Raw genomic sequence first — 27,745 nt, forward strand, 5'->3', positions numbered from 1 at the left:
AATTAACACATCTTATATATTTTTTTAAAGTTTATTTATTTATTTTGAGGGAGACAGAGATAGCGCAAGTGGGGGAGGGTCAGAGAGACAGTAGAGAGAGAGAATCCCAAGCAGGTTCCGCACGGTCAGCACAGAGCCTGATGCAGGGTTCAAACTCACAAACCGCGAGATCAAGACCTGACTCGAAACTAAGAGTCAGCTGCTTGCTTAACAGACTCAGCCACCCAGGTGCTCCCCCCCCAAATATTTTCAAAATAGAAGTCAAAATACTCTAATCCTAAGGAAACTATTTTTGTGCTATAATGCCCGACTTGAGTAGCTGCAGCAGAGATCCTAGGACCTACAAAACCTGAAGTATTTACTATCTGGACATTTACAGAAAGTTTACTGGCCTCTTGCCCTACAGTGGTCATTTCTCCCTTCTCTACTTGGGTGGAACTAGGATGCACTGTTGACCTGTTTCAACCACAACTAATGATCAACAGAACCTGGAGGAAATCTGGATCATTTAAAGGATCACAAAGACCAAAGCTACCATGCAAATCTTCATTACTCACCACATAACTGTTATGTGACCAGGAAATCAATTCTTATATTCCTTAAACCAGTACATTTTGGGGTTTATTATAGTCACTTAGCTTTACCATGATTGATATACTTTTTAGTCCTGTCTAATGCTTTACAATATCATGTATCTGTAGATACCTACTCAACTTGGACACTGTAGCATGAAAGTAGTAATAGACCATAAGAAAATGAATGGACGAGATGTACTGAACATGGCCATGTTTCAGTAAAACTCCTTACAAAAATACATAGTAGGATGTAGTTTGCCAACTCCTGCTCTAACAGGTCACCATTTTCACAGAATACATTTATGAGTTTGGTTGACATTTGAGCATTCTGATATATATTTTGAAAATATTTAATCACTAGACTGGACCTCTTTCCTCAACTGATTCACATAACCGCTTGCTACTCAAAATCTGCACTTAGATGTCTAATACGGATCTAATTTACCCTGCCCCAAATCAAACCCTTGTTCTCCCAAACCAACTCCCAAATTCTTCTCATCTCGTTAAATAACAACCTTATTTTCTCAGTTGTTCAAGGCTTGAGTTCAAGCCTTGAACAACTCTCTCCTAGGTAACACACCCATTATGTTTCCACATCCTCTTGGCTTTATCTTCAAAATACAGTCAGCATCTGGCCATTTCTCATAATTCTCACTAGGACCACCCAAGTCTAAGCCACATTATGTCTTCCCTGTATTATTTAATAGACTCCTCACTATTCTTCCTACTTTTGCCTTTGCCTCTTTATATAACTTCTCTCAACACAGCAACAACAGTATTTTGTCATAGTCAAATCATGTCATTGTTAAAGCCTCCTTGTATACTCATAAAAACATTTAGAAGAAAGCACATTTAATAGTGGCTGCTTCTGGGGAACAGAAATGGAGAACCGAGGGCCAGGATTGAGGAACGATTCTTTAATTTTCTTAAAAAACTTTTTTGTTGTTGTTTATTTTTGAGAGAGACTGATTGAGCAAGTGGGGGAGGGGCAGACAGAGAGAGAGAGAGAAAGAATCCTAAGCAGGCGTCAAGCAAGCTGTCAGTGCAGAGCCTGATGTAGGGCTCGAACTCACAAAGTACGAGATCATGACCTGAGCTGAAACCAAGAGTCGGATGCTTAACCGAATGAGCCACCCTGGCGCCCCTTAATTTTCTATTAAGTATATGTATTGGATTTTAAAGATGATAGTATTATTTTTAAAGAGTAACAGAGATGTGAACTAGTAGGAAGTCAGCACTAATTTCCTAGCCTGCTATATTGTTAAAAAGCAAGAGAGTGAGAAATGTGCTATGATAGTAAGTAGGAAGGGAATAAGAAATAATGATAAGGGGTAATATTCAACTCTAAGATGGAAGTGGGGAGAAATAAAATGTTAGTGAAAGGGAAAACACAATATTTAGGCTAGACAATTTATAAAATTGAGACTACAAATGAAGTAAAGAGGCTAGCATCCAGAATAGAGGTTACAGGGGCAAGCAGTCCCCCAGAATCTGAGAAAAAAAAAAGAGCATGATCAAGCAAGAGAATCTGGAAATGTTATTTAGGTATCTAAAGAATTCCCAGCAACTGTTACTCCAATGGGCTTATAAAAAAACTTGCCTCAAAAATTTTTTCAGAGGTCGCAGGTTGAGTTAACTATAAGAGGGCGCCTGGGTGGTTAAGCATCTGACCTTGGCTTAGGTCATGATCTCTGGTTTGAGTTCAAGCCTCACATCAGGCTCTCTGCTGTCTGTGTGGAAATGCTTTGGATCCTCTGTCTCCCTCTCTCTGCCCTCCCCATGTGCACACTCTCTCTTTCAAAAACAAACATTAAAAAAAAAAAGATGTATCATAAAAAAATAACTTAATGAACCTTTATCCCATTCATCCTTCTGGGTTCCTTCTTACTCACCTGGAAAGCACCTCCTTTACATTTCTTCCTCAGTTATTCATTGCTCTTCTTGTTTAAACTGGTGTCTTTAAACTTCTAAACAGTGACACAGGACTTGGACATTACTCTTGAGGGTCAAAGCAGAATCCCATAATTCAGGCTGAGACCAAAGGATCCTTAAAGGATTTGATGGGTAAAGGAAGTGCAGTTCCTGGGGATGCACAAGGAAGCTGGTCTATGAAAAAGAACAAAGTAATGATGACCTTTTGGCCTAGAAGCTGGAGCACACACATACACATAAGCACATTGAAAAAGAGCATTTACACTTTGCATCCTCAGCCAAACCCATTATGCCATTTAAAGCCTCCACACATTTCAGGAATGGGAAACAGAATTTAGGTTATTTATTTTTCAGAATTTAGGTTATACAGAGAAATTACAAGACTGAGTTGTTAAAGTTCTACAGAATCACAACCTGTGCAAGTGTCACTTGTGGCCTTGCTCCTGATTAAAGAGTCACAGTTTTGAATATCATTTTCCCCAATAAAAACATTTTTGTCAGGGTGCCTGGGTGGCTAAGTCAGTTAAGTGTTAGACTCTTGATCTCACCTCGGGTCATAATCTCATGGTTTGTGAGATGGGGCCCCACATTGGGCTCTGTGCTGACAGCATGGAGCCTGCTTGGGATTCTCTCTCCCTCTACCTCTGCCTCTCTACTTACTCCCTTCAAAATAAATAAACATTAAGGGGGAAAAAAAAAAAAGAAATCTAGGCCTCCAATATGTAATGGAGAATGAATGACAAAAGTCAAAATTACTCAGAAGCTCTTCCCTGACTCAGATATAAGAGGCTTAAAATCTGGCTGGACAGTGTTACTAATTGATGAAACAGGTAATGCAAAGGGGAATGGATGGAGGCAAACCATAGGAGGCGGAGATACCAGAATTAACATTTTGGACACAAAGAGCGTGAAGTTCCGGTGTAGCCTCAAGGTGGAGCTGTCCATTAGCAAATTGGACAGAGCTCAACTATGAATGGACATTTGGTAGTCACCTGTCAAGTGAAGCCACAGCAGTGGAATTTTGTTCTTAGAGGGGGAAAAGAAAAAAAAGATAATTCAGAAACTTAGGAACACTAATAGCTAAGGGACAAACAGAAACATTAAGTCACTAATGGAGCTTTTTTTTTGAGGGGGAAGTTATTCCTTGGTTTTGACTGGAATTATACAAATGAGAGTAGTGTAATGGAAGTCAAGGAAACATTCAAGAATGAGGCAGTGATAAACATCTGGAAAGTAATGGACTGAACACAGAAATTGAATCCCTCCATCCGTTAAAAATGGAAATATACAACACAGGCAAGCAAAACTGTGATTCTTACCCCTGCCCTAACTATTGCATCTCCCTCCTCTGACAACAGTTATTTTCTGTGTAAACTTCAAAAGGTCTTTCATTAACACTAAAGAATAATCTTCATATAGATAAAAGTTTCTTCATGCACCTATGAATACACATTCTTTTTCCCACCCACTAAAAAAGTAGTATATTGCACCAAACAGGCACACTTTCTTCACAAAATAGCTTGAAGATTTTTAAAATGTAACATATGTATTTCCATTTGGTCAAGTCTTATTTTGGGTCTTTCATTAACACTAAAGAATAATCTTCATATAGATTTTTATACATTTCTTATTTATTCCTTAGGTGTTTTATCTGATTTGTCACTATTGTAATTACTGTCTTCATAACTATTACTGATTACATTTTTGTATGTACCAAAGCTATTATTTGTGTATATGCATTTTTGTACCATGGTTCTTTTTCATTTTACTGAAAAATATGTTAAGCGCGATACAATACTAGAAGGAAGTGTCATTTTAGAAGAAAATTTGTTTCGCTACATTTACAAAGGCCAACCTTTGGTCTGGGGAGAACCTGGTCAAATTACGAGTCACTGCCATGTCACTGAGAAACAAGAGAATCTTAAATCTGTTACCTGACATCTCTGAACCAAAGACAGGACATCATCCTTCCCAATTCTGTGCTGTCTACGCTAGTGGAAACTAGCTCTTAAAGCTCTTCCTTAGTCCAGGGCTTTTCAAATTGACCTCACCAAAGTTCCTCCAAAGAACTGAGTCAATACATAGGGGGAGTCTAGACATCTAGAAACAAGTTTTCCGGAAATGTTTACTTTAAAAAATTGTTAATACTAATTTTGTTTTCTACTGCACAATGAGTCTGCTTTTATATAAAAATCAATTTAAAAATTACTTATCTCTATATCTTAGCCATTTTCCTTTCTTTCAGAAAAACGGATGCTCCAGAAAGATGCATCTTTATTAGTTATTTTAGAAACGAGAAAAGTGAGGTTGAGGTTACTACCCCATAAAGCTCACAATGCCATCCATTCTCACACACTTGGAACCACAGAGTTCTCACACAAGTGGTACATCTACAACAATCTCATACATTCCGTCATACCCCCACCCCCACCCCGCCGCGGTCCCGCCCCAGTTTCCCCCAGTACCCCTGCCCCCATCCACATAGGCTTTGAACAATGCACGTCATAGATGGCGATTCCTCCCCTTTAGCCTCTCCAGCCATGTCGCAATCTCCAAGAATCCTCCCCTACAGCCTCCCTGACCAGATTCTGAGCCCAGAAACCCAGGTCCCACGCCCGGATCTGCGCTCTGCGAAGCCGAAACCAAACTCACCGGCAGACAAAGACGACCATGGCGAGCCAGAAAGTCTGCGCCTGCGCACTCCTTGGCTGGTTTAACACTCCCAGAGGTCTCCTGGGCTCCGTCAAGCCCCGGGTGAATACCGGACAGGATCTGTCGGTATTGGCCGGTCCTCTACTTTTCTGACTGCGGACTACATTTCCCATAAGTTTCGGTGGTTCGAGTCAGCTTTTTCGCGCTTTCTTTTCTGCGCCAGAGTTTGTGGGAGTGTCTCCCTGGTGAGGGGAGGAGTGTAAGTAGAACGAGTCTCAGGACTCAGTTTAATACTCGACCTGTGTTAACTTTACCTTTGGGAGAGGGCAGTGGTGTGCCTTGGGTTATAATAAACTCAGTTCAGGCATGCCGGGCTTACTCCAAGTAGGAGCCAAGGGGCAAGGCTACCTACCCCTGGAGCGCCGAAACACTGGGCCGCAATTCATGCCTCAGGGTGGGTAGGGGCGGGGGTTTCTTTGGCGGGGTTCGAGCCGGGCGCCATCTTCTCCGTCGCGAGTGTGGCGCTTAACTACATTTCCCAGGAGGCACCGCGTTCGCTGCTCCTTCCCTCAGCGCGGCTGGCAGCTTTGAGCTGAGTTGTGTTTGGACGCTAGCTTGTGGTGGTCTCTTAGGGGTTCGGCCGGGCGACTAACACGTTTCAGAGAAGGCCGAGGTTGGACAAAGCCCAGAGCCCCCGGCGTCGGGAGGGAGACCTGAGTATTAAGTCTATTCGGGCAGAAGGGGCTGAGGAGGGGCAGTTGTGAAATTTCGCCACTGTCCCAGTGATATGTGTATGTGTGATTGTGAATATGTGTGATACCGTGTGTGCCGGTGAGGATTAGCTCATTATACCACTATGAGTCCCCGTGGTGTGACTGTTAATGTGTTACTGTGTGTAATACTGTGTATGGATACGGGTTACCTGTGACTGTGTGTCCCCGTAGTGAGTATGCGGTTGTGACTGTGTGACCTTGTATACCGCTTTGTGTACAAGGGTAGAGAGCTTTGTGAATGAGCTCCCGTGGGTATTATGACTGTGGGCAGGGTCGGGAAGGTGTTTGTGATTGAAGGTGTTACTTCGTGTCTAGTGGTGGGTGTGAGACTGTATGAATTTGGGGAGATTTATGTTGGTGACTGTGTCACACATAGTCATGTGTGGGAGTACAAGACGGCTGTGAGCCTTGACAGTAAAGAGCCTGACTCTTCTCTCTGACCCTGAGATTGATTTGCAAGCTCTGATGTGGAGGAGCAAATGGAGCCAGTTGACCTTGTCATCTGGGCCCCAAGAATGGTCTGTTAATATCCTTCCCCATCTTGATTCGTCTTCGAGAGAGCTCTCCATTGGAAGAGGAAATACTGGTTGTGATAATGAAAAGTTATGTTAAAGGTGCCTTGGTATTTTCTCTTTATTTCTGAAATGCTTTATTTTTGCTTTTGTTTCCCTTACCTCAGGGGACTTATCTAGAAAAAAATTGCTACAGCAAATGTCAGAGAAATTACTGCCTGTGCTCTTTCCTAGGATTTTTATGGTTTCAGGTCTCACATTTAGGTCTTTAATCCATTTTGAATTTATTTTTGTGTATGCTGTATGAAAGGGGTCCACTTTCATTCTTTTGCAAGTTGCTGTCCAGTTTTCCCAACATCATTTGCTAAAGAGACTGTCTTTTTCCCATTGGATATTCCAAAGATTAATTGACCATTCAGTTGTGGATTCATTTCTGTATTTTCTATTCTGTTCTATTGATCTATGTATTTGTTTTTGTGCCAGTACCATACTGTTTTGATTCCTGCAGCTTTGTAATGGAATTTGATGTCAGGAATTATGATGCCTCCAGCTTTGCTTTTCCTTTCAAGATTGCTTTGGCCATTCACGGTCTTTTGTGGTTCCATACAAACTTAAAATTGTTTGTTCTAGTTCTGTAAACAACTGTTGGTATTTTTTTAATGTTTATTTATTTATTTTGAGAGAACGTGAGAGAGCGAGGGAGGGGCAGAGAGAGGGAGAGAGAGAATCCCAAACAGGCTCTGTGCTACCAGCACAGAGCCTGGTGTGGGGCTTGAATTCACAAACTGTGAGATCATGACCTGAGCCAAAATCAAGAGTTGGATGCTTAACTGACTGAGTCACTCAGGCACCCCACCTGAGTTGGTATCTTGATAGGGATTGCATTAAATGTGTAGATTGCTTTAACTAGTATAGACATTTCAACAATATTTGCTCTTCTAGTCCATGAGCATGGAATGTCTTTCCATTTCTTTTGTTGTCAATTTGTTTCATCAGTGTTTATAACACTTTTATAAAACAGTGTTTATAAAACTGTAAGTTTTCGGAGTACAGGTCTTTCACCTCTTTGGTTAGATTTATTCCTAGGTATCTTATTATTTTTGGTGTAATTGTAAATGGGTTTGTTATATTCTCTTTCTGCTGCTTCATTATTGGTGTGTAGAAATGCAGCCTATTTCATGGGGTGCCTGGGTGGCTCAGTCGGTTAAGCGTTCGACTTCAGCTCAGGTCATGATCTCGCGGTCTGTGAGTTTGAGCCCCGTGTCAGGCTCTGGGCTGATGGCTCAGAGCCTGGAGCCTGCTTCCGATTCTGTGTCTCCCTCTCTCTCTGCCCCTTCCCTGTTCATGCTCTCTCTCTGTCCCCAAAATAAATAAACATTAAAAAAAAAATTAAAAAAAAAGAAATGCAGCCTATTTCTGTAGATTGATTTTGTACCCTGCCACTTTACTGAATGTTTTTATCAGTTTTAGCAGTTTTTTGGTGGAGTATTTGGGTGTTCTAAATATTGTATCATGTCATCTGTAAATACTGAAAGTTATACTTCTTCCTGATTTGGATGCCTTTTATTTTTTCTTGTTGTCTGATTGCTGTGGCTAGGACCTCCAGTATTAATGTTGAGTAACAGTGGTGAGAGTGGAAAACCTTGTCTTGTTCGTAACCTTAGGGGAAAGGCTCTCAGTTTTTCCCTACTCAGGATGATGTTAGCTGTGAGTTTTTCATATATGGCCTTTATTATGTTGAGGTATGTTCTCTCTGCTTTGGTGAGTTTTTTTTTTTATTTTTTAATGTTTATTTATTTTTGAGAGACAGAGCATAAGCAGGGGAGGGGCAGAGAGAGAGGGAGACACAGAATCCGAAGCAGACTCCAAGCTCTGAGCTGTCAACACAGAGCCCAACGCAGGGCTCGAACTCAGACTTAGAGATCATAACCTGAGCCAAAGATGGATGCTTAACTGACTGAGCTACCCAGGTGCCCTTGGTGAGAGTTTTTATCATGAGTGGATGTTGTAGTTTGTTAAGTGCTTTTTCTGCATTTATTTAAATGATCATATAGTTCTTTTTATTTTTTAAAGTTTATTTCTGAGAGAGAGACTACACGGGCGTGTGTGTGCGTGCGTGTGTGTGTATGTGTGTGTGTGTGTGTGTGTGTGTGTGTGTGTGTCTGTGTGTGTGGGCGGGGGAGGGGGCAGAGAGAGAGGGGAGCAGAGGATCCAAAGTGGTCTTGGCGCTGACAGCAGTAAGCCTGATGTGGGCCTCGAACTCTCAAATTGCGAGATTTTGACCTGAGCCAAAGTCAGCCGCTCAATCAACCAAGCCACCCAGGCATCCTGAAATGGTCATATGGTTCTTATCTTTTCTCTTATTGATGTGCTCTATCACGTTGATTGATTTGCAAATACATAATCACACTTGCAACCCAGGAATAAATCTCACTTCATTATGGTGAATGATTTTTTTAAATGTATTATTGGATTCTGTTTGCTAGTATTTTATTGCGAATTTTTCCATCTATGGTCATCAGAGATACTGGCCTGTAGTTCTCTTTGTGGTGTCTTTATTTTCTTTTGGTATCAGGGTATTGATGGCCTCATGGAATGAATTTGGAAGTTCTCCCTCCTCTTCTGATTTTTGGAATAGTTTGAGAAGAATAGGCATTAATTCTTCTTTAAACGTTAGGTAAAATTGGCCTGTGAAGTCATCTGGTCCTGGACTTTGTTTATTTTGGAGTTTCTTATTACTGATTCAATTTCATTGCTGATAATTGGTCTGTTCAAATTTTCTTCCTGCTTCAGTTTTGGTAGGTTATATGTTTCTAGGAATTTATCCATTACTTCTATGTTGTCCAATTTGTTGGCATATATTTTTTCATAATATTCTCTTGTATTTTTGTGCCATTTGTTGTTATTTCTCCTCTCTTATTTGTATTTATTTAGGGTCCTTTCTCTTTTTTTTGATAAGTCTGGGTAGATGTTTATCAATTTTATTGATATTTCAAGGAACTAGCTCCTGGTTTCATTGATCTGTTCTACTGTTTAATTTTCTGTATTATTTACTTCTGCTCTGATCTTTATTATTTCCTTCCTTCTGCTGATTTTAGGTTTTGTTTATTATTCTTTTTCTAGCTCCTTTAGTTGTACGGTTAGGTTGAGATTTTTCTTGCTTCTTGAGATAGGCCTGTATTGCTATAAACTTGTCTTAGAACTCTTAGAACTGGTTTTGCTGCATCCCAAAAATTTTGAACTGTTTTGTTTTCATTTTCATGTACTTTTTTTTATTTCTTCTTTTATTTCCTGATTAACCTATCATTATTTAGTAGCATGTTATTTATCCTCCATGTACTTGTGGTCTTTCCAGATTTTTTCTTGTGGTTCACTTTAGTTTCACAGTGTTGTAGTTAGAAAAGATGCATGATATGACTTCAGTCTTTTGGAATTCGTTGAGGTTTGTTTTTTGGCCTAATATGTGACATATTCTGGAGAATGTTCCATGTGCACTTGAAAAGAATGTGTATTCTGATGTTTTAGGATGGAATGTTCTGAATGTATCTGATACGTCTATTTGGTCCAGTGTGTCATTCAAAGTCCTTGTTGACTTTTTGTTTGGATGATCTTTCCATTGATGTAAGTGGGATGTTAACGTTCCCGCCATTATTGTATTGTAGATTTGTTTCCATGTGTTTATGAACTGCTTTATGTGTTTGGGTGCTTGCATGTTGGGTCTGTAAGTATTTATGATTTATATCATCTTGTTGCATCATTTCCTTTATTGTTATGTAGTGTCCTTCTTTGTCTCTTGTTATCCTCTTTGTTTTAAAGTCTATTTTGTCTGATCTAAGTATCGCTACTCCAGCTTTCTTTTGAGATCTTTTGAGATGATAAATGTTTCTCCATTCCCTCACTTTCAAACTGCAGGTATCTTTAGGTCTAAAATTAGTCTCTTATAGGCAGCATATAGAGGGGGCTTGTTTTTGTTTTGTTTTGTTTTTATCCCTTCTGTCACCCTCTATCTTTTGATTGGAATATTTACTCTATTTACATTTAAAGTAACTATTGATATGTGTTTATTGCCTTTTTTTTTTTTTACTTGTTTTGTAGTTGTTTCTAAAGATTTTCTCTGATTCTTTCTTGTCTTTTACTCTTTCACCGTTTGCTGGTTTACTTTAGTGGTATATTTGTATTTCTCTTTTTCTTTGCATATCTATTAGTGGCTTTTGATTTCTGGTTTCCATTAGGTATGTACATAACATCTTCTGCATATAGCAATCTATATTAAGTTAATGGTCATTTAAGTTTGAACCTATTCTTTACTCTTGTCCTCCCCATGTTTTAGGTATATGGTATCACATTGTACTTCCTTTTTGGTGTATGTGTGAGATTCTTGACTGATTTTTTTACAGAAATACTCATTTTTAATGCCTTTGTGTTCTCTACCTTCATACTGTCATTTTTAGTCTTTCCTTTCCACTCAAAGAGTACCCTTTAATATTTCTTACAGAGCTTGTTTAGTGGTCATGAATTTCTTTAGTTTTTGTTTGTCTCGGAAACTCTCTTCTTCTATTCTGAATGATTGGCTTGATGGATAGAGTATTCTTGGTTGCACATTTTCCCCATTCAGCCTTCGAATATATCATGCCACTCCTTTCTGGCTTTGCAAGTTTCTGCTGAAAACTCCGCTGATAGCCTTATGGGATTTCCTTTGTATGTAGCTGTCTTCTTTTCTCTTGCTGCTTTTAATATATTTTTTTACCACTGTATTTTGCCAATATGATTATAACATGCCTTAGTGTGGATCTGCCTTTGTTGATTTTGTTGGGGGTTCTCTTTGCATCCTGGATCTGGATATCTGTTTCCTTCCCCATATTAGGGAAGTTTTTAGTCATTGTTTCTTTTTTTTTTTTTTTAATTTTAATTTTTTTAAATTTACATCCAAATTAGTTAGCATACAGTGAAACAATGATTTCAGGAGTAGAGTCCTTAATGCCCTTACCCATTTAGCCCATCCCCCCTCCCCCAACCCCTCCAGTAACCCTCAGTTTGTTTTCCATATTTAAGAGTCTCTTATGTTTTGTCCCTCTCCCTGTTTTAATATTATTTTTGTTTCCCTTCCCTTATGTTCATCTGTTTTGTCTCTTAAAGTTCTCATATGAGTGAGGTCATCTGATATTTGTCTTTTTCTAACTAATTTCACTTAGCATAATACCCTCCAGTTCCATCCACATAGTTGCAAGTGGCAAGATTTCTTTCTTTTTGATTGCGAGTAATACTCCATTGTATATATATACCACATCTTCTTTATCCATTCATCCATCTATGGACATTTGGGCTCTTTCCATACTTTGGCTATTGTTGATAGTGCTGCTATAAACATTGGGGTGCATGTGTCCCTTCAAAAACATCACACCTGTATCCCATGGATAAATGCCTAGTAGTGCAATTGCTGGGCTGTAGGGTAGTTCTATTTTTAGTTTTTTGAGGAGCCTCCATACTGTTTTCCAGAGTGGCTGCACCAGCTTGCATTCCCACCAACAATGCAAAAGAGATCCTCTTTGTCCACATCCTCGCCAACATCTGTTTTTGCCTGAGTTGTTAATGTTAGCCATTCTGACAGGTGTAAGGTGGTATTTCATTGTGGTTTTGATTTGTATTTCCCTGATGATGAGTGATGTTGAGCATTTTTTCATGTGTTGGTTGGCCATCTGGATGTCTTCCTTGGAGAAGTGTCTATTCATGTCTTTTGCCCATTTCTTCACTGGATTATTTGTGTTTTGGGTGTTGAGTTTGATAAGTTTGTTATAGATTTTGGATACTAACCCTTTATCTGATATGTCATTTGCAAATATCTTCTCCCATTCTGTCGGTTGCCTTTTAGTTTTGCTGATTGTTTCCTTCGCTGTGCAGAAGCTTTTTATTTTGATGAGGTCCCAGTAGTTCATTTTTGCTTTTGTTTCCCTTGCCTCCAGAGACATGTTGAGTAAGAAGTTTCTGCAGGCAAGATCAAAGAGGTTTTTGCCTGCTTTCTCCTTGGGGATTTTGATGGCTTCCTGTCTTACATTTAGGTCTTTCATCCATTTTGAGTTTATTTTTGTGTATGGTATAAGAAAGTGGCCCTGGTTCATTCTGGACAGCATGTCACTGTCCAGTTTTCCCAGCACCACTTGCTGAAGAGACTGTTTTTATTCCACTGGATATTCTTTCCTGCTTTGTCAAAGATTAGTTGACCATAAGTTTGTGGGCATTGTTTCTTCAAATAAATTTTCTTCCCCCTTTTCTCTCTCTTCTGCGACTCCTATAATAGGAATGTTATTACGCCTGATGGAGTCACTGTGTCCCCTAAGTGTATTCTTAGTTTGCATAATTCTTTTTTCCCTCTTTTGTTAAGCTTGGTTAGTTTTCATTACTCTGTTTTCTAGGTCATTAATTTGTTCCTCTGCTTCTGACAGCCTGTTTTTCATTCCATTAAGAATGTTACTCATTTGTTTATTGAGCCCTTTATCTCTGGTGTGGTATTTCTTATACCTGGGTTAATTATTTCACTGATGTCCTCTACTCTTTTGTCAATTCCAGTGATTATCCTTATGATCATTGCTCTAAATTCTTCAGCAGGCATGTTACTTATATCTGTTTTGTTTAGAACTCCAGCTGTGGCCTTGTTGGTTCTGTGCCCTTGTCATGTTCTTTCATTTGGGACAAATTCCTGTGTCTTCTCATTTTGTCTAAGTCTCTGTGCCTGTTTCTCTGTGTTAGGAAGGTTAAGCTATATCTTCTTTGACTGCAGTGGCATTATGAAGAAGAGGTCTGTAGTGCCCTGCAGTGTAGTGTCCCTTGTTCCCCAGGGCCTGGTGCTTCTTAGGAGTATTTGCAGTGTGTGCTCCATGAGTTCTGCTGTTGTGTCCTAGCTACTGTATCCTTCAGGCCAGTCATCTGCAGAGACTCTTTTTGCCTGTTGTGAGCAATGATTGGTTCCTCACCTGAATGTGATACTTTTTAACTAGGTGTGCTCTGGTTTGCTTGTGAAATGATACCTGTCACCACTGCCACTGAACCTAGGCCTCATAAAACTCCCAGGTCAGGAGCTGTGGTGTTAGCAAGGGTCTTCTGGGAGAGGGGGAATTACTGTGCTGGGACAGAGTCAAGTTGACTGAGAAGGGCTGTTCTTCTGGACTTCATGGTGGGGCACTGGGCTTGGTATAAGCAACTAGGTAGAGAGTGTGAATGTTGTTCTGGTTCCTGCAGGTGGCCCTGTGCTTATGATGAGGGGCGAGGGAGTGAAATGACTCCTGACAGTTTCTTTGTTCCCAGAAGGGTCTCTCCTTGAATGCTGTGACTACTGCTCTGGGACACTCTTCGAGATGAGCAACTAACCTCCCTAGCTTGTGCCCCAAGCATTCTTCAGTTTGCTGTTTCTGTGCTGTTTGTTTGTGTGCTCTTTGCTCTGACTTTTCTTCAAGAGCAGCCATTTATAACCATGTGTTTAGTAACAATGGTAAGGAACGTGAACGTGCAACATATATTGTCAACCTGAAAATAAAGATCCACAATGAGAGGCAAATGAGTGTTTACTTGGAATTGAAGAATTACAGTTAGGGAAGCACAGATTCTGCCAGTAACCAGAAAAGTGTCCCACCTGTGAGGTGAAAGCAAGGGGTTTTTACCTGACTTGGATAAAAGGGAAAAAAAGTTAATTGGAACTAACAGGCTGAGACAATGTGATTACACATTGACCAACTGTTGTCTTGGTGTTAATAAATGAAATTGTTCCTGCGGCACCTGGATGGGTTATTTGGTTGGGCATCTGATTCTTGATTTTGGCTCAGGTCATGATTTCATTATTTTGTAAGTTCCAGGCCCACACTGTGCTGGCTGCCTGGAGCCTGCTTGGGATTCTCCCTATCTTTTTGCCCCTACCCCTGCTCGTGCTCTGTCTCTCTCAAAATAAGTGAATAAACTTAAAAAAATAAATGAAATTGATCCTCCTATGCATTAATTAACTATTCTGTCTTCAGAAAGTCCACAGCCAGCAGTTTATTGATCAGGATATCCATTGTCCTGCTGACTTTACCGACAATTGCTTGTAAGACAGTTGCCACTTCTGGGCCAGACCAAGGGTCTTTTTGCCCAGTTTAAGCTTATTAGATCATTAGCCATTTGTTTTAGAAAGGAAAATTGGAGCTTCTCTCAAAAATGGAGTCTCTCATATCCAGAAATTTTGTACAGTTTCACAATATTAAATGAAAATAGAGGGTTTTAAGTTGTACATATTATTTGTTATTACCAAATACCAAAAGTTACTTGGTAAAAAATATTTACCTGTAGATGTATGAAATATGTATTAGCATTTAATAATTTCCATTGTAACTGTGAGGTTTATGAAAGAAGGGATTTATTGTGTGTTAAGTCTTCAGTATTTACTACAACAACTAGCACATGGTTGGCACTCATTAGATATTTGATGAAAGAATAGTTAAGTAGTACTTAATAAGTAATAGCAGTTACTTACTTTCTGGTTGCACAGAATAAACAGGCACAGAATGCCTTACATTTGTGTTACTCTGTCTAAAAGTACTCTACATTTGTTAGCTCTAACTTGTGTGCCAAAGAATATATTAATCCTGTGTTCCTCAAATGGGGTATGAGTTCTTTAGCATTCACAGGACTTTTGATATGGGTGAAAGATACTGTTACTCATGTTTTCTTTAAGGTTTATTTTACTAAATTTCTACACATAATGAATAACATATCAATAATCATCTTTTTAGAGCATTCAAACTTGATTACTAATTTTGATAAGTATAAATTCTTTAAGCTGTTTAAAGTTCAATTATAACATTAGTGAGTGTAATATTTTAATTTATAATAAATGTTATTTGTTCTTCATAGCCTATTCTGGCACTGAGCTCCTAACATCCTTAGAATTTACTAAGTTTAGAGAGCTATGGAGATGTCTTTTGTTATGTTATGAAGCGACACCGTGAAACCCTTAAGTAACCAAAGCAGGGGCTGGTTGCTAGTGGCCCTGATCATGTGATTAGAGGGTTGGAACTTTCAGCACCCCACCCTCCATCCCAACTTCTGTGGAGGGGAGAAGTGCTGGAGGTTGAATTATTTCCCAAAGGCCAGTGATTTAATCAATTGAGGCTATTGTTAAAAAGATTCAACAGAGTCAACTTTACAGATTCATTTGGCATTATGAGATGATTCACGAATCTGACAGCATTCCATTGTTGCTGAGGCCTGAAATCAGATTCATTTGCCCCATGCACAGTAAGCCCATTTCTGAGTCACCAGGTTTGAAGCAGAGAAAGATTTACTGAAGGGCAACCCAATGAGAAGCCCAATAGGTCCCAAATCTCCTTTGTCCTGTTGAGCCTAGGAACAGTTTATATATTATTAGCAAAGTATGTGTGTTTTAGGGCAGGAAATGTATGGGCCTTGAAATTTCTAGAGAAGGTTTTTTTTTTTTTTTTTTTAAAGACTTAGTTATTTAAAAAAAAAATTTTTTTTTAATGTTTATTTTTGAGACAGAGAGAGACAGAGCATGAACGAGGGAGGATCAGAGAGAGAGGGAGACACAGAATCTGAAGCAGGCTCCAGGCTCTGAGCTGTCAGCACAGAGCCTGATGCAGGGCCCGAACTCACGGACTGTGAGATCATGACCTGAGCCGAAGTCGGCCGCTTAACTGACTGAGCCACCCAGGCGCCCCAAGACTTAGTTATTTTTGAGAGAGAGGGTATAAGCAGGAAAGGGGCACTTAACATTTCATCACATTGTTCCTTTTTTTTTTTTTCCTCTTGAATACAAGATCTTTTAAGGTCTACTCTCTTAGCTGCTTTGAAATATATAATACAGTATTGTTAACTGTACTCAACTTGCTGTACATTTCCAAGACTTACCTTTTAACTAGGAGCTTGTACCTTTTGACCACCTCTTCCTATTTTCCCCACTCTCTACACCCCACCTCTGGCAACCACCAGTCTGTTCTCTGTATCTATGAGTTTAGGTTTTTTCTTTTTTATATTCTAGATATAAGTGGGATGATACAGTAATTGCCTTTCTCTGACTTACTTCACTTAGCACAATGTTCTCAAGGTCCATCCATGTTGTTGTAAATGGCAAAATTTCCCTTTTTTCAAGGCAAAGTAATATTCTATTGTATGTATGTATACACACCCCCCACGCACACTCAATTTGTGTCCATTAATCCACTAACAGACGCTTCAATTGTTTCCATGCCTTAGCTATTATAAATACTGCTGCAGTGAACATGGGGTGCAGATATCTTTTCAAGATTATGATTTAATTTCCTTCAATAAATACCTAGAATTGGAATTGCTGGATCATATGGTGGTTCTGTTAAGTCTTTGAGGAAACTGCTATTTTCCATAGTGTTTTTACCAGTTTACATTCCCAGTAGTAGTGCAAGAGCATTCCCTTTTCTCCACATCCTCACCAACACTTACTATTTCTTGACTTTTTGGTAATAGTTATTCTAGCACATGTGGTGATATTTCATTGTGGTTTACATTTGCCTTGATTTGCATTACCATTATGATTAGGTGCCTTTTCATCTTCCTGGATGGCATTTGTATGTCTTTGGAAAAATGTCTTTTGAGACCCTCTTAAATTTTTTTTAATGTTTATTTATTTTTGAGAGAGAAAGAGAGAGACAGAGCATGAGCAGGGGAGGGGCAAAGAGAGAGGGAGACACAGAATCTGAAGCAGGCTCTAGACTCTGAGCTGTCAGCAGAGAGCCCGACACAGGACTCGAACCCAACAAACCATGAGATCATGACTTGAGCCAAAGTTGGACATTTAACTGACTGAGCCACCCAGGCGCCCTGAGAGATCCTCTTAAATTTGTAATTGGATCTTTTTTTCTATTGAGTTGTATGAGTTCTTTGTATATTTGGGGTGTTATAAGATACATTATTTGCAAATTATAATAATTTTCTCCCATTTTGTAGGTTACCTTTCATTTTGTTTTTAGTTAGGTGTGGTCTCACTTGTTGAATTTTGCTCTAGGTATCAAATCCAAAAAATCATTGCTAGGAAGGAGGTCTATGAGCTTAGTCTCTATGTTTTCTTATCAGAGTTTTATGGTTTCAGGTCTTATATTCAATTATTTAATCCATTTTGACTTGATTTTTGTGTGTGCTGTTAGTACCTAATTTCATTCTTTTCCTTGTGGCCCAATACCTACTGTATATTTTTGCTTCCTTTTTCATAAAATAATTGACTATATATGCATGAGTTTATGTTTGGACTCTCTAGTCTGTTCCATTGGTGTACATGTCTGTTTTTCTTTTAATGTTTGTTTATTTTGAGAGAGAGAGAGAGCACTCGAACAGGGGATGGACAGAGAGGAGAGAGTGAGAATCCCAAGCAGGCTCTCTGAGCCCACGAACTGGGAGATCATGACCTGAGCCAAAATCAAGGGTCAGATGTTCAACCAACTGAGCCAACCAGGCACTTTTTTTTTTTTTAATTTAGATGTTTATTTATTTTTGAGAGAGAGACAAAGTGAGAGTGAGGAAGGGACAGAGAGAGAGGGAGACACAGAATTTGAAGCAGGCTCCAAGCTCTGAGCTGTTAGCACAGAGCCCGATATGGGGCTCAAACTCACAACCATGAGATCATGACCTGAGCCAAAGTTGAACACTTAACCAACTCTACTGAGCCACCCAGGCACCCCTTGTTTTGTGTATTTTTTATTTTTTAATTTTTTTTAATGTTTATTTTTGAAGGAGAGAGAGACGGAGTGTGAGTGGGGGAGGGGCAGAGAGCGAGGAAGACACAGAATCTGAAGGAGGCTCCAGGCTCTGAGCTGTCAGCACAGAGCACGACGGGAGGCTCCAACCCTCAAACTGCAAGATCATGACCTGAGCTGAAGTCAGACACTTAATCGACTGAGCCACCCAGCTGCCCCCAGTTTTTTTTTTTCTAAGGTTTATTTATTTTTGAGACAGAGAGAGACAGCATGAATGGGGGAGGGTCAGAGAGAGAGGGAGACACAGAATCTGAAACACGCAGAATCTGAAACAGGCACAGAGCCTGACTCAGAGCTCGAACTCATGGACCACGAGATCATGACCTGAGCCGAAGTCGGACGCTTAACCAACTGAGCCACCCAGGTGCCCCACCCCTTGTTTTGTTTTTTAAAGTAAGCTCTACGTCCAACATGGGGCTTGAACTCAAGATCCCAAGATCAAGAGTCACATGCTTTGCTGACTGAGCCAGCCAGGCACCCCAATAACCATTGTTTTGATTACTGTAGCTTTGTAATACAATTTGAGATCTGGAAGTATAATGCCTCCAGCATTGTTTTTTTTTCAAGATGGATTTGGTTATTTGACATCTTCTGTGGTTTCATACAAATTTTGGGATCATTTGTTCTGGTTCTGTGAAAAATGCTGTTGGTATTTTGATAGGAATTGCATTAAATCTGTAGATTGCCTTTTGTAGTATGGACATTTAAGAAATATTTATTCTCCCAACTTGTGAGCATGGAATATCTTACCATTTGTTTGTGTTATCTTCAATTGCTTTCATCAGTGTTTTATAATTTTCAGAGTAGTGGGGCACCTGGGTGGCTCAGTCAGTTAAGCATCTGACTTTGGCTCAGGTCATGATCTTATGGTTCATGAGTTTGAGCCCCACGTCAGGATCTGTGCTAACAGCTCAGAGTCTGCAACCTGCTGCAGATTCTGTGTCTCCCCCTCTCTCTGCCCCTCCCCTGCTCATATTCTGTGTGTGTGTGTCTCTCTCTCTCTCTCAAAAATAAATAAACATTAAAAATTTATAATTTTCAGAGTATAGGTCTTTTACCCTAGTTAATTTATTCCTAGGTGTTTTATTTTTTTTTTTAATTTTTTTAATGTTTTACTTATTTTTGAGAGAGAGACAGAACGAGCAGGGGAGGGGGAGAGACAGAAGGAGACACAGAATCTGAAACAGGCTCCAGGCTCTGACAGCTCAGAGCCGACGTGGGGCTCGAACTTGTGAACCTCGAGGTCATGACTTGAGCTGAAGTTGGGTGCTTAACCGACTGAGCCACCCAGGTACCCCTGTTCCTAGGTATTTTATTTTTGGTGCAATTATAAATTAGATTGTTTTCTTAATTTCTTTCTGCTACCTCATTAGTGTATAGAAATACAGTGGATTTCTGTGCATTAATTTTGTATCCTGAGACATTACAGAAGTCATTTGTGAGTTCTGGTAGTTTTTTGGAGTCTTTAGAGTTTTCTATATAGTATATCATGTCATCTGCAAATAGTGAAAGTTTTACTTCTTCCTTAACTTATTTGGATGGCTTTTATTTCTTTGTGGTGTCTGATTGTTGTGACTAGGACTTCCAGTATTATCTTGAATAAAAGTGTAAGAGTGGACATTCATGTCTTATTCCTGATCTTGGGGGGAAAGCTCTCAGTTCTTTACCATTGAGTATAATGCTAACTGTGAGTTTTTCATATATGGCCTTTATTGTGTTTTGAGGTACATTTCCTCTAAATCTACTTTGTTGAGGTTTTTATCATGAATGGATGTTGTACTTTGTGAAGTGCTTTTTCTAGGTCTACTGAAATGATCACATGGTTTTTATCCTTTCTCTTATTGATGTGATATATCACATTGATTGGTTTGTGAATATTGAGCTACCCTTGCAGCCCAAGAATAAATCTTACTTCCTTGTGGCGAATTATTTTTTTTAATGTATTGTTGGATTCAGTTTGCTAGTATATTATTGAGGATTTTTATATCTATGCTCATCAGAGATATTGGCCTGTACTCTTTTTTTCTTTCTTTTTTTTTCTTTTCTTTTTTTTTTTTGTAGTCTATCTGGCTTTGGTATCAGGGTAATGCTGGCCTCATACAATAAATATGAAAGCTTTCCTGTCTCTTTTTTCTTTTTTTCTTTTTTTTGGGAGGGGGGATAGTCTGAGACGTATAGGTATTAATTCTTCTTTAAATGTTTGGTAGAATTTACCTATGTACCTGTCTGGTCGTGGACTTTTGTTTGTCGGGAGTTTTTTGATTACTGATTTAATTTCATTGCTGTTAATTGGTCTGTTCAAATTTTCTGTTTCTTCCTGCTTCAGTTTTGGCAGGCTATATGTTTGTAGGAATTTATCCATTTCTTCTAGGATGCCCAATTTGCTGGCATATAAGTCATAATATTCTCTTATACTCTTTGTATTTCTGTGGCATTGGTTGTTATTTCTCCCTTTCATTTCTGATTTTGTTTGAGTCCTCTTTTTCTTTTGACCAGCCTGGCTAAAGGTTTACCTATTTTGTTGATCTTTTCAAAGAAACCCTCTTGGTTTCATTAATCTGTTCTATTGGTTTTTTTAGTTTCTATTTCATTTATTTCTGCTGTAATCTTTATCATTTCTTTCACTCTTTCTACTGGCTTTTGGTTTATTCTTTTTCTAGTTCCTCAAGGTGTATGGTTATTCTTTGAGATTTTTCTTGCTTCTTGTGATAGGCCTGTGTTTCTTTAAACTTTCCTTTTAGCATAGGTTTTGCCATATCCCAATGATTTTGGCACTGTTGCTTTTTCATTTTCTTTTGTCTCTATGTATATTTTGATTTCCTTTTTGATTTTTTGGTTGACCCATTCATTGTTTAGTAGCATGTTATTTAGCCTCTATGTGTTTGCTTTCTTTCAGCATTTTTTCTTGTGGTTGATTTCTAGTTTCTGAGCATTGTGGTCAGAAATGATGCATGATATGACTTCAGTCTTTTTGAATTTGTTTCAATTTGTTTTGTGGTCTAACATGTCACCTATTCCAGAGAATGTTCTACATGCCCTTGAAAAGAATGTGTATGGGGCACCTGGGTGGCTCAGTTGTTTAAGCGTCAGACTTCAGCTCAGGTCATGATCTCGTGGTTCATGAGTTCTAGCCCTGCATCGGGTTCTGTGCTGACAGCTCAGAGCCTGGGCCTGCTTCAGATTCTGTCTCCCTCTCTCTCTGCCTCTCCCCCACTCGTACTCTGTCTCTGTCAAAAATAAATAAAAACATTTAAAAATTAAAAAAAAAAAAGAAAATGTGTATTTTGCTATTTTAAGATGGAATGTTATGAATATATCTGTTAGATCCATCTGGTCTAATGTGTCATTCAAAAACACTGTTTCTTTGTTGATTTTTGTTTAGGTGATCTGTCTGTTGATGTAAGTGGGGTGTTAAAGTTCCATACTATTATTGTATCACTATAGGTTACTTCCTTTATGTTTGTTATTAGCTGTTTTATGTGTGTGTGTGCTTTCATGTTGAATGCATAAATATTTACATTTATTATATCTTCTTTTTGGATTGTTCCCTTTATGGTTGTGTAGTATCCTTTATCTGTTGTTACAGTCTTTGTTTTAGAGTCTATTTTGTCTATTATAAATATTGCTACTCTAGCTTTCTTTTCAAGACTGTATGAATTTCACTGCCCTGTGTTTGAATTTACTGATCCTTTCTTCCACCTCATTAGTCTGCTGTTGAACTCTTGTGTTGTATTTTTTAATTCAGTGATTGTATTTTTCATTTCTGATTTCTGTGTGGTACTTTCTAATTTGTCTCTTTGTTGAAACACTCACTCTGTTCATGCATCATTTCCTGATCTTATTGAGCATCTTTATGACCATTATTTTGTAGAAATAAAGGTTTTTTTTTAACATTTATTTTTTTTTGAGGGACAGAGCATGAATGGGGGAGGGGCAGAGCCAGAGGGAGACAGAGAATCAGAAGCAGGCTCCAGGCTCTGAGCTGTCAGCACAGAGCCCGATGTGGGGCTCGAACTCATGAACCGCGAGATTATGACCTGAGCTGAAGTCGGGCACTTAATTGACTGAGCCACCCAGGCATCCCTGGAAGCAATTTTTTTTTTTTTTTTAAGTTTTAGACTTACAGAAAAATTCCAAGAGTACAGAATTTCCATACATCTTTCTCCCAGTCTGCGTAATACTAATATATTGCATTATCATAGTATAGTGATCAAAAATGGACATTAACATTGGGCTAATACTATCAATTAAAGTACAGGCTTTATTTTGATTTCACCAGGTTTTCTCCACTAATGTCTCAAAGATCAAATTCCTGCATTGTATTTAGTTCTAAATTTCCTTAGTCTCCTCCAATCTTTTGAGTTTTTCAGTCTTTCCTTGCCACTCATGACCTTGAAAAGTCATGGTTTCCTGGAGTATTGGGTAAGTTATTATATAGAAGGTTCTTCATTGTGTTTGTCTACAGTTTCCTCATGATTACATTATGGTTATGCTTTCTTTCTTTTTTTCTTTTTAGTGGCAATACTACTCATGTGGTGTGCCCTTCTTATTAGTGCCTCACTTTGGGTGGTATTTGTGCTGATGTCTTACTGCCGGTGATCATTTGGTTAAGGTAATATATGGAATGTTTTCTCCTTTTAATTATGTATTTGGGATTCGTTGGTATAATTTTAATGGCCTGTTTCTCTTTACATTTTCACCTTCAAATTTTAGTATCCATCAATGAATTTTGTATATGATTATTACTGTTATTACAGTGATTTCCTATTTCCCTCATTCAATAATTCATTTAATAATTATTATTCATTAATATTGTTAATTATTCATTCATTTAATAATTTAATAATTTAAAAAAGGATTCTATTATATTTCATGGTTCACTGCAGCAATAAACAAGATAGGTCTGGAACATTCTCTCTTATTAGGGGGGAAAACAAGTTTCTAAGTAGGCTAGGGAAGATGTGGAAAAGATAAAGGACAAAATGAATATGGAAAGGAATGAGCATCAAAACGAAGTAGCAAAAAAATAGTTAATAGCAATAATTACATTATGGTTTATTGTACTAGCAGTCTGTGAAATAACAGGAGTTCATTACAAAGTTCAAAGAAAAACATTAATGGAATGTGACCAAAATATAGCTGTAATACAAATAAGGGAGGCATAATAAGGATATGTTGAATTTATTAAATTTTCATTTTTAATGATTTTGAAAAGTAAATGCCAAGATACATGGTTATTTAAGTGTATACATAAGGATTAGATAGCTTATTGTTTTAATTGTTCAAGCTAGCAAAAAAAAAATAATAAAATAAAAATACACAAAAGAGTATATTGGCAAGTAGTTCTGGAGTATTACACCAACAAGAGAGAAACTAATCAGTATTGATTGGAACTCAGAATAACCAAGTAAAATGAGATGAAAGAGCAAATCAGCAGTGTGGTCACATAATAGCTCAGTAAGTAGAACGAACTATTAATGATTATAATAGAGTTGAAATATTTTAAAGATACGAAATAGTACATATCCTAATAAGAATAACAACAGGGACTCCTTGTCTTATTTTATAGCATATGAAATATCTACCAAGTATATATTTTTTAAAACTGCTAATTTATTTTTTTCTATAAAGTTGAGATTTTTTAAAGTTTATTTATTTATTTTGAGTGAGAGAGCAGGGGAGCAGCAGAAAGGGAAAGACAGAAACCCAAGCAGGCTCTGCACGCTCAGCGAGGAGCCAGATGTGGGGCTTGAACCCATGAACCAGGAGATCGTGACCTGAGCTGAGATCAAGAGTTGGACATGTAACCAACTAAGCCACCCAGGCACCCCTAAAACTGCTCATTTAAGTAAAACACTAATTAGAAATATTTAAAGAAAATAGCCCAATATATCTCATAAGAAAATGGCTTAATTACTATTGCTGGTCATGCAAAACTTTAAAGAGTCCAGAAATTCTGGGGAAGACCAATTTAAAAAATTAAAATCTAATGAATAATAGTGACAAAAATGTATCGAAACAATAGGTAAATTCTTATAAAAATCTAATAACCAGTGGCTCATAATGAACATTATTTGCATAACCCAGTCAACTGTTGTGATTAACAAAAGAGATGATGGACACTTAATCTCTGTCACTAATTTTCTTTCTTCTTTTACTTTTCCTTTCCTTGATAAAATCAAAGTTCTGTTGATTGTTAAGCTGCCAAAACCCAGCAAGGCAACACAGAAAAAGTACAAATACACAAACCCCGTTGGAGTCATGGTAGTAGTAGAGTTCTAAATCCTCTAAAGGTGAGTTTACCAAGTTTATAATCATTGCAATAGTTGTAGATTTTCCCCTCCTTTAATAAATCTGAGACAGATAAGATTGGCTTAGTAAATTTTATGAAATATTTAAAGTGCCCCTTTGGATCCTCATTGGTACTGTCTAGAGGTAAAAAGAAAGGCTTTTCTAAAGGAATTGTATTGTGGTAGGAATTTAGGCAAGTCTGTCATGTCAAAACAGAAATTTTAAAGAAATCAATCATTTAATGACAATGGAAAGGAGATTACACATCTACTACTAAAGTAAGAATAGAAAATGAAACATAAATTTACACAAATACCATGCACAGACACAAGACTTTAAAACCACATAGTATCTGACTAGAAGTTTTAACTCTCTGGAGGAAGAAAATTACACTATATAAACAAACAAGAAATTAGAATGCAAAAGATTTATTTGAAGAATATTACAAATTAGTAAGCCAAAAACAATGAATAGACAAAAGAACAGAAACACAAACACCAAAAGTAATTGTAAACAAAACATGCCTGGAAAAGAAATTCATGTGAATTTAACTAGTTAATTAATGAAACACATTTTCCACATATATCAGAAATGAATAGGGACCATCCTACCTAAATGGATATTCAGAAGGTTAACTGACAGGAGAAATATTTGGCAGTATCTAACAAAACAAAGTATATACACCACTGAGTGATTGTACTAAATAGAGTGGCCAGAAAGTCTGGAAGCAGTAAGAGCAACATAATCACCTTGATTACTTATTATAATGCATCAATTTTCCCAGTGAAACTCAGAAACCAAACTTTTGTACATGTCTTTCATTCAAAAGACTTCTTACCAGTATAATTTTTTTGATCTCACGTAAGGTGCTTACCCACACTAAAGGCATTCCCGCATTCCTCACATTCATAGGGTTTCTTACCAGTATGAATTCTCTGATGTTTTGTAAAGGATGAACTATGTCTAAAGGCTTTCCCACATGCTTTGCATTCATAAGGTTTCTCTCCAGTGTGAATTCTCTGATGTTCAGTAAGGGCTGAACTATGTCTAAAAGCCTTCCCACATACCTTACATTCATAAGGTTTCTCACCACTGTGAATCCTCTGATGTTGAATAAGTGCTGACGTAAGTCTAAAGAACTTTCCACACTCTTTACATTCATAAGGTTTCTGACCACTGTGAATTCTCTGATGTCGAGTAAGTTCACTACCTACTCCAAAAGCTTTCCCACATTCCTTACATTTATAGGGTTTCTCACCAGTATGAATTCTCTGATGTCTAGTCAGGGATGAACTGTTTCTAAAGACTTTTCCACATGCCTTGCATTCATAGGGTTTCTTTCCAGTATGAATTCTCTGATGTCGAGCCAGTTCTCTACATACCCCAAAGGTTTTTCCACATTCTTTACATGCATAAGGTTTCTCACCTGTATGAATTCGCTGATGTTCAATAAGCTGTGAACTAATTCTAAAGACCTTCTCACATTGTATACATTTGTACGGTTTCTCACCAGTATGAATTCTCTGATGTTCAGTTAGCTGTGAATGGAATCTAAAGTCCTTGCCACATTCCATACATTTGTAAGGCTTCTCATCAGTATGGATTTTCTGGTGTCGAGCAAGTTGTGCATGCACTCTAAAGGATTTCCCACAGAAAGTGCATTCATAGGCTTTCTCACCATCATGAATTATTTTTAGTGGAGTTATTTCTTCAACTCTTCTAATGGTCCTTTTAAATTCCTTACATTTATAGCACTTCTGATCATCATGCATTTTCTGGTGTATACTAAGGTCTTCATAAAAACTAAATGGATTCCTATATTCCATATATTTACAAGGTTTTACACCAGTATGAATGTTCAGTTGTAGGGTATGTGGGTCATCTCCAAAGGTTTTCCAATATGCATTACACTGATATGTTTTCTCACCAGTATGTATTTTCTCACATTCATCAAAACTTAAGTCACAGCTAAGGACCTTTTCATATTCCTTATATTCATAGGGTTTCTTGCTTTCATGAATTCTCTGATGTGATATAAGAGATTTATGATGTTTATAATTTGGCACTTTTTCAGAGCTGATTTTCATTTGGCTGAAATATCCCACTTCAGGTCTTTGTACTTCAGTCTTGCTTTTGCTTTGCCAGTCATTTCTGAAAATGGAGCTCTCCAAACCAATGAATTTACCTTCTGTTACTTTCCACTGAAAACCATTATTTTCAATAATGTCCTTTCCATTAAATAAATACTTTGTGTCATACTTGGACTCCAAATCTGAAAGAGAGGGGAAAAGAAATAATTTTTTTCATGTGGTATAAAAATGAAACATTTATACAATGCAGAGGAGAAAAATTGTAAATATAAACAATGCGAGTGAATGATTAAAGTATTGTAATGAAGTTTCAAGAAAGATCAGAGAATGATGAAAGCATAATATAAGATTGTGAGGTTTGTGGTAAGGGAAACAGATTAAGTCAGTGTCTGACATGTAGATGTTGATCATCATCTAGTAAGCTTGTCAAGTACTAATGTTCGGAAACAAGTCCAGATAAACTGACCAATATCAATAGATGTAGAACTAGTTATCATATAGAGATAATGCTGATGTGGATCATGATTTGATCGTCTATACATACTAATAATTTTGTATGTTTTTTTAAACAATAGAATCCAAATACTTTAGTGGATAACAAGGTGCTTGTAAGATCTCATTTTAATCCATTATCCCCTTTCACATAATCTTTTTTTCACCTCTTACAGCAAACCAAATTTACACCCACAGGATATTTCATTTCTCAAGAAATGCATTCTTTATACACCACCCACATTTCACTGTCTGGGTCTAAAAGTTAATATCCTTAGAAAGGATATACTGATTGTAAGTTCATATTTATGTTTCTGTTCTAATATCTGGTTGCTTGCCTTCACATTATTTTTTTCAATTCTATATTCAGTAATTTTCTGTTACATTGTTTAACCTTATTCCTTAAATTCCAAAAGGACAAATGTAGTCATTACATGCCACTGAGTAACAAACCCCAAGGACATACACATTGAAAATTACAGGGAAATAAAATCACTGGATGAAAGGAATCTAAATGAGACAAAAAGGAAATATTACAAATATCCACTGGGTAATACAGTAGATCATCAAAGTAATGGGGCACCTGGGTGGCTCCGTTGATTAAACATCTGACTGCAGCTCAGGTCATGATCTCACAGCTTGTGAGTTCAGGCCCCACGTTGG

At 37.9% G+C, this 27,745-nt stretch overlaps 1 protein-coding gene and 1 long non-coding RNA gene across 4 annotated transcripts in view; one reads left to right on the top strand and one right to left on the bottom strand.

The window, feature by feature from the left end:
* ZNF260 (zinc finger protein 260) overlaps window positions 1-27,745 on the bottom strand; it is a 76,327-nt gene that overhangs the window by 13,620 nt on the left and 34,962 nt on the right. The window contains exons 1-2 of one of the 3 annotated variants that reach the window (XM_043600677.1): window positions 5,160-5,259; window positions 2,468-2,681 (exon numbers count right to left, since the gene is read on the bottom strand). Coding sequence is in view for 2 of the 3 variants with exons in the window: in XM_043600676.1 (XP_043456611.1) it covers window positions 25,358-26,772 (1,415 nt within the window). In the remaining variant the exon portion in view is untranslated. Of the gene's footprint in view, window positions 1-2,467; window positions 2,682-5,159; window positions 5,260-23,239; window positions 26,773-27,745 lie in introns of those variants that run through there. The other 2 variants (XM_043600678.1, XM_043600676.1) reach the window with 2 other exon arrangements.
* LOC122495074 lies at window positions 5,266-24,496 on the top strand. The gene is made up of 3 exons (XR_006300325.1): window positions 5,266-5,418; window positions 22,726-22,821; window positions 24,394-24,496. It is a non-coding gene; the product is annotated as an uncharacterized LOC122495074 (long non-coding RNA).

This window comes from Prionailurus bengalensis, chromosome E2 (genome assembly GCF_016509475.1).
Source record: "Prionailurus bengalensis isolate Pbe53 chromosome E2, Fcat_Pben_1.1_paternal_pri, whole genome shotgun sequence".
In the NCBI taxonomy this organism is placed as follows: Eukaryota; Metazoa; Chordata; class Mammalia; order Carnivora; family Felidae; genus Prionailurus; species Prionailurus bengalensis.